At 41.8% G+C, this 7188-nt stretch overlaps 1 protein-coding gene across 1 annotated transcript in view; it reads left to right on the top strand.

The window, feature by feature from the left end:
- SUPT3H (SPT3 homolog, SAGA and STAGA complex component) overlaps window positions 1-6850 on the top strand; it is a 633656-nt gene extending 626806 nt beyond the window's left edge. Inside the window, exons 11-12 of the mRNA XM_044675330.1 lie at window positions 3116-3214; window positions 6660-6850. Of these exons, the coding sequence (XP_044531265.1) occupies window positions 3116-3214; window positions 6660-6850 (290 nt within the window). The remainder of the gene's footprint in view (window positions 1-3115; window positions 3215-6659) is intronic.
- Window positions 6851-7188: the final 338 nt, after the last annotated feature.

Here is a 7188-nt window from a genome sequence, read left to right as displayed (position 1 = left end):
TCTCTCTCTCTCTCTCTCTCTCTCTCTCTCTCTCTCTCTCTCTCTCTCTCTCGTCTGTCTCTCTGTCTGTCTCTCATCTGTCTCTCTGTCTCTCACTCTCCCCCCCCATCTCTCTCTCTCTCTTGTCTGTCTCTCTGTCTCTCCCTTCCCCTCCCCCTCTCTCGTTTGCACAACTTCTGACCTCACTATCTCTGTGGTTAGTTTGTGGGAGTATTTGGGAAGCTGATCCTTTGAGAGGCCACTGAACATCAACTACTTTGAACCAGCGGTAACTGGTTGGCATACAGTTGCAGGGAAGGACACTGGTTTCCACAGCTGCATCTGTAGCCATATGTGAGGAGGCAGCGGTGGTCAGAAAGACAGGACTGGGGTTTTCTGGGAAGGGGAATTGTTTTTCTAAAACCAGCAGCTTCATGTGTCATTAAAGTGTGGGTAGTTTTACAGAACTACCTGAAATCTATGATGAGATTTCATGGCTTGGAGGAGAGGGGAGAGAAGGATGATAGGATAAAGACTATATTAGTTATCAGCAGTCGCTGTGAGACCGAGCTTACAGTTAGCATACACATTCATAAATACTTATAGTATTCTTTGGCCCCAGTAGGGAGAAAAGCATGAATAATTTTACAAATATTTATGCTGAAAATCACATACTTTTACTTATCTGGGGAACCTTTCTAGTGAAAACATGACCTTGAGCCCCTGAACAAATGAGACTGAGAACCATTCTTCTCTGCCTAGGTCTAAAGACCTTCTAGCCAATTCCTGGGTGTCCTCTTAAACAATGGTCTCCATACTTTTTTGATAATGCTCCCATGTCATATGTTTCTTTTCTCCTGGTGGCTGTGTTGGAGGAGAAGAGGCAGATGGGTTAGGTTAGAACTTCCCTGAAGGTCTGAGACTCAGGTCAGAAGAGGAAAGTTTGGGAACTTGTACATCTGACCATCACAGGGAAAGTGAAAAGCAACCTATCTTGCCAAGGACCACTTAGAAGACTAAAGGGCACCCTAAAAGGTACCCTATATTCCAAACTCAGTTTTGCCATGGACTAGCAAGTGATTTTAACTCTTTGGGTCTCATCTACAAAACTAAGGAAGTTGGACTTAGTGACCCCTAAGATTTTTTGAGCGCTGAAGTTGTCATTTATCTTTGTTTCATAAAATTGTAAGACTTAGAGCTGAAAAGAACGATGGAGATCATCTGAGAGGCATTGTAATACAATGGAAAGAGCACCACCTCTGGATCTAAGGCCCTGTATCAAATCCTCTTTCTGATCCTTACTACTTATGTAACCTTGAACAAATAATCATTTAGCCTCCTGGGCCTTTATTTCTCTGTCTATAACGTGAAAGAATTGTGCTAGATGGCCTCAGTGGTCCCTTCTAGTTTTAACATTTATGATCTCATGATCCTAATCCAATATCCTGGCCTTATAGATGAGGAAATTGAAGCCAGAGAGGTAAGATGGTTTTCTTAAAGGAACACAGGTTACAAGTAGCAGAATTGAGATTCAACTTGAGTTCCTTGGCTCCAAATCCGGTACCTAAAGTCTCTGTATTTTGGTGTTTCAGAACACACGGCATTGGAGAGGAATGTTTACCTTATCTAAACATCTGTCTGGAATTATTTTTCTAGATGACATCAATATCATCCTGTAGAAATGCTTATAATAATGTCCTTTTTATTCCATTACTATAACTTTCCAATGACTCCTTTCTCAATAGAATCCTCTATTGTACAAGAACCATGGTTAAGCAAAATAAATCACCACATTATCCATGTCTGGCAATATATCTTTTAATTTGTACCTTTAGTCTAATAATTGCATAGTACCTTTTTACTGTTCTTTTTACAAGTTCTTTTTACAAGTAATTAATAACAATGATAGCAGCTGGCATTTATGTAGTACTTATATGGCCAAACATTGTGCCAAATATCTCAGTTGATCCTGGGTTGTAGGTACTGTTGTTATCCCCATTTTCAGATGAGGAAGCTGAGACAGAGGTCAGAGACGGAGGTCAGATGACTTGCCCAAGGTCACACAGTTAGATCTTGTTTGAGACTGGATTTGAATTCGGGGCTTCCTGACTCCAGGTCCAGAGTTTAATCCACTGTGCCACCAGCTACCTCTGAATTATTATGATTTTTCTCTGAGCCATTCAGAGTTCAGAAGTGCTTCAGAATTGTTTCTTTGCCATCATCATGTGCTGCTTACTTTGTTCTGCTTTAGTTCATATAAACCTTCCCAGGTTTCTCTGAATTCATCCTATTCTGTATTTCTTAAGTCTCTTTTTCACTCATTGCCTTACCACCCTTGACTTCACCATTCCCTGATCCATCGAGACCCACTTTGCTTCAAGTTCTTTGCCACCACAAAAAGTTCTACTAGGAATATTTTGGTATATATTCCAAAAACTATTTGGTATATGTAAAACATGTATATACCAAAATATTCCTATATATGTATATATATCATATTCCTATGTATAATATTATAATTTTTATAATATATAAAATCTTATAATAAAATTTTCCTATATAGAGGATGTATTTGGTATGTATGTATATACTAAAATATTCCTAGTAGTACCTTTATTATTTTATATACATATGTAAAATATACATTAGAAAGACTAAACCTTACTTATGTTCTGATACTACTGATATGCACATAGGGTATACACAGAGATAAGTATGATTTAGCCCTTCAGATGTAGTTGTGAATGCTTTCCTACAACAGTCGGGCCCATTCACCGTGTCCTCAGCAGTGTCGTTAGTGACCTTGCCTTCCCACAAGCCCTCCAACATTTACTATTATCAATCGTATTTTGCCATCTTTGCCACCTGTTAAGCGTGAGCTGAAACCTTGTTTTAATTTTAATTTTAATTGTTTTAATTTCCATTTCTCCGGCCTCCTGCTCACTCTGTTTGTGGCTCCAGGCTGTCATTGCTCAGCCTCGCCTGGGCTTCTTGTGCTGTCCCTAACCAGAGCAAGTGAGGCCATTGGGCTTCCAGTATGATTCATGGATGAAAAGTAAGCCGTGGCCCCCAGGCGTGGGAGGAACCTTGTGCTCCCAGGCTGCAGTGTGATAAAGCTCCCCCTCTCATCCCACAGGAAGCATGATGGATGTGCCTCCTGTCACCGCACGGCTATCAGACTCCCCCGGCGTCGGCACCCACACAAGCCAAGTGCTCCGACGTCACTGGCATTTTTGTAATGATTTTTCTTATCTCCATATATCACCTAAGTCTTTTATGTGTATAATTTTTTAAAAAAATAAGGGCCATGACATAATGAAAAGGCCCTGAATGATTTATAACCAGGTAATCTGTCTCTCACCATCCATTCCCTTCCACTTAAATAATAGCAGAGTGGCAGTGTAGGACCGATCAACCACATGATTTCATAGCCTGACAGGTTTATTATTAAGCTGATACCAGAGGGAAAAGATGATCTATAGCCAGTTACCTGTTTTTACAGGGGAAGCAGGCATATATTTTAAGTGGCAATGCACATTGAATTTTAAACCCCAGCTACTTTGGAGGAGACATTAAAAACTCGGAGCTCAGTGTTCTCAGCAGTTACTAAAATTCCAAGTGTCTCCTTTTGAAAGAGAAGGGGTTTACATTAGGTCTCGTGGCTAATAATTTCTGTATGGCTCCTTAAAAACGGACCCGTGGCAAGTCCCAGATGATGGATATTGGGCTTTGAGGTCACCTGTGAAGGAACTGCTTGTTTTCCCACTTATATTGCAATACCCAGATCATTATCCTGAATGAATCTCCCAAATAGGCTGCTGTCTGTCTCCCAAAAGGTTTAAAGGTAGTAAAAATAAATGGGGCAGCTAGGTGCCTCAGCAGATAGAGAGCCAGGCCTAGAGATGAGAGATCCTGGATTCAAATCTGGCCTTGGACACTTCCTAGCTGTGTGACCCTAGGCAAGTCATTTAACCCCCATTGCCTAGTCCAGTGATGGACAAACTACGGCCAGCAGGCCAGATGCAGCCCCCTGAAATGTTCTAACCGCCAGCCAGTGACATTATTCCTAATCTGATGAATATAATGAGTAGGATACAATACAATGAAACTTCAAAAGAGTTGCCTTAGAAGCAGACTGACAGATGAGCATTTCCTTTCCTTTGGCCCCCTCTTTAAAAAGTTTACCCATCACTGGTCTAGTCCATACTATGCTTCTGCCTTGGAACCGAATCTTAGTATTGATTCTGAGACATCAGGTTAAGGGCTTAAAAAATGAATAAATGAAATAATAACTATTTCTAGTTCATGGCAAGTGGGTGAATAACTTTCTATAAGATCCAGCTAAAGAAGCTGCATATTCACACATCAGTAGGGACTTCCAGCCCCTTGTGAGTGATGCAGACATCACTGAAATCTAGTGTGTGTGTACACACACACACATATATATGGATATATTTTACAGAAAGTTATGTTAATAGGGTTAGTGCCCCTTGAGTTTTTGCTTTTTTTTTTTTTTGAGAAAAAAATCCAAGTATAAAGAAATAATTACATGGGAGGTATTCTTCAATTTAGGTAGTCAATTCCTTAAATTATATGTGCTCTTCAGATTTCTGAGTACATTTCATAACTGGACCTCAATATAAAATGGGGAATCATTTTGTTAAAGTCTAAATTCCTCAAACCATAATTGTATATGGTGTTAATGAAATGAGACAAAAAATAGGTCACACAACTATAACCCCTCTTCATTATTAAACAACCACGGAAAGTTAGACCGTTTAGCATAATTTTTACGGTATTACTGTCTTAGCTTTTAGGAAGAACCTGGAACTTCGATGATACCATATAACTATGGGTATACCAAAAATGAAAGTCAGGGCCTATATTCTCCATGTGCTCATTTCAACCTGGGTGGCTAAATGACTTATAACAGTCAATGCATGAAAATGGTCTAGATTGAATAAATTAGCAAAATCACAAAAGGAAACCACGGTAGGAAATAGTTTTACACGTGTAATCACTGAAATACTCAAGTGAACGTGTCAATCTGTACTGAATAAATAAATTTGTTTATAGACATGTTCTGTATTAGCTTCCACTCTTTCACAGTGCTTTGCCAAACAAAATCCCACTAGAAGTAGGATGTTCACACCCGAGTAGGAGTTTCTTGGATAAATATTTTTACTATATTGAGACCAAAACCACTTCTACAAATTTCAGACTTTGATTGAAATAGTATATTTCTTTTGGTTTTTTCTCCCCATCTCTTCCACTGGCAGCCACTCACGCATTACCTTGCCTCCTCTTACCTCCCACTGCTACTGTGAACAAGAAGGAGGCTGGCTACAAACAGAGGAGGCCAGTCAATCAGGAGCTCTGAGGGGAGAAGGGACCAACCACACCCAACTGCTTCCAGGAGGAAACTGGGCTTGGGGAGGGGCAGCCAGGAAGCCCTCAGTTTGCAAAAGGGCTTGCATAATGCTGGAGAAATTTGTTTTCCTCTCTCCTTTTTCCTTCTCTTCCTCTTCTAGATGATTCAGTGATTCATGGAATTAATTTGACAATAGATCATAGATACCTATCTGAAGGTAGGATATTGCAAACTGCTTGCTTACTTACACTGTCTGTATCACACTAATAGAATACATTTTAAAAAAAGAGAGAATTCATCCAGTGTCTTCATCCTCAAGGATCTCCTGGTAAGGAGTTAGGGAGATAAGAGCCTTTAAAGGGTGCTCTTGGCTTTTGTAAAACCATTTTTGTCAAAGATTTTCATTGCACCTCCTCAAAAGGATTCTCTTCTCTAGACCCAAAAGAGGTGGAGAATAACAACAATACCTGACATTTGTTTAATGCTTTAAGGCTTGCAGTGCCTTTTTTTCATTTATCATCTCCTAGGAGCCCACAAGATAAGGTGAGGGAGGCTGAGCGAGTGTTAGTGACTTGTCCAGAGTTCTACAGCTGTTAAAAGCTTGAGACGCGTGTCTTCTGGACTCCTACCAAAGGCAAGCTTCTTTAAACAGGACTTATTTAACAATCATAGTTATTTCTTTATTCTTTCCAAACTAGCTCACATGCCCTGGTAGTGAGATGGCCTGTGGATCACAGTGCCATCGAAGAGCAATGGAGACATTTATCTACCACCTTAAAGTTTTCAAGCCACTTTACTTACACTATTTCACAACAACCCTGTGAAGGTGGATACTACAGAGATTATGATTTCCATTTTTCAAACAGGTAAACTGAGGCCAAACAGTAGTAAGCTGAGGGATTTGAACCCAGGTCTTCTTTGCTCCACGTCTAATGCTAGCCACAATGCCACACTGCCTTTTCATTGGTTTGGTTTGGTTTTCTGAGGTCCCCCCACACGTCACTCAAGCCCCATGCCTACGGCTGTTCTGCTCAGAAGCTTTAGCCTACCAGGAGGAGGCCCATGCTAAGGCAGCCTCCCTGGGGCTCCATCTATTGATGCCAGACTTTGTCGTCGTTGTTCGGTCATTTTCAGTTGTGTCTCATTTCCATTTGAGGTTTTCTTGGCTGAAATACTATAGTGGTTTGCCATTTCCTTCTTCATCTCATTTAACATATAAGGAAACTGAGGCAAACAGGTTTAAATGACTTGCTCAGGGTCACACCGCTAGTAAGTGTTTGAGGCCCAATTTGAGTCTCCCTGATGCCAGGCCCAGCACTCCAGTCACTTCCTGAGCCGGGGTACGACACCCCTGAGCCGCGTAGACTTCGTACGGACACCAAGCTGCCTCTGACTGTCCTGCCTCTCAGAACTCTCAGAACCCCTGAGCCCAAGCCACCTCGTCGGGGCCCCTGCCTCTCCAGAGTCCACCGGAGCCTCCTTTCAAAAATAGGAAACTAACTGTAGTCACGACCTCTTTTATCCTTAAAAATCATAGGCCACTTCCATAATGTAGCCATCCATGGCCAAGGAGCTCCGACAGCAGCCCGTGAGAAGATGAGAAGCTGCGTGGCTCATTTCTAAGCCCTAGATGGGGGCGAATGCCCGCAGCCTGCCCCCATCCCCTCAGCCCCTGACTTGCTCCGTGGCCTCTCGGGCTCATTTTGTCTAGCTGGGGGTAGGAAGAGAGCATAAAGCACCTGCGGCCTCCCACACCACTTCCAGGTCTTGTCCTGGGAGAGCTGCCAGCGAGACACGGCGCTCAGCAAGACTCGACTAAAAACCTGCCATCTCTGCCA

The sequence above is a fragment of the Gracilinanus agilis genome, chromosome 4, assembly GCF_016433145.1.
Source record: "Gracilinanus agilis isolate LMUSP501 chromosome 4, AgileGrace, whole genome shotgun sequence".
Taxonomy (NCBI): Eukaryota; Metazoa; Chordata; class Mammalia; order Didelphimorphia; family Didelphidae; genus Gracilinanus; species Gracilinanus agilis.
Note: the sequence above shows the minus strand (reverse complement) of the source record. Positions and strands in the feature narration are given on the sequence as shown.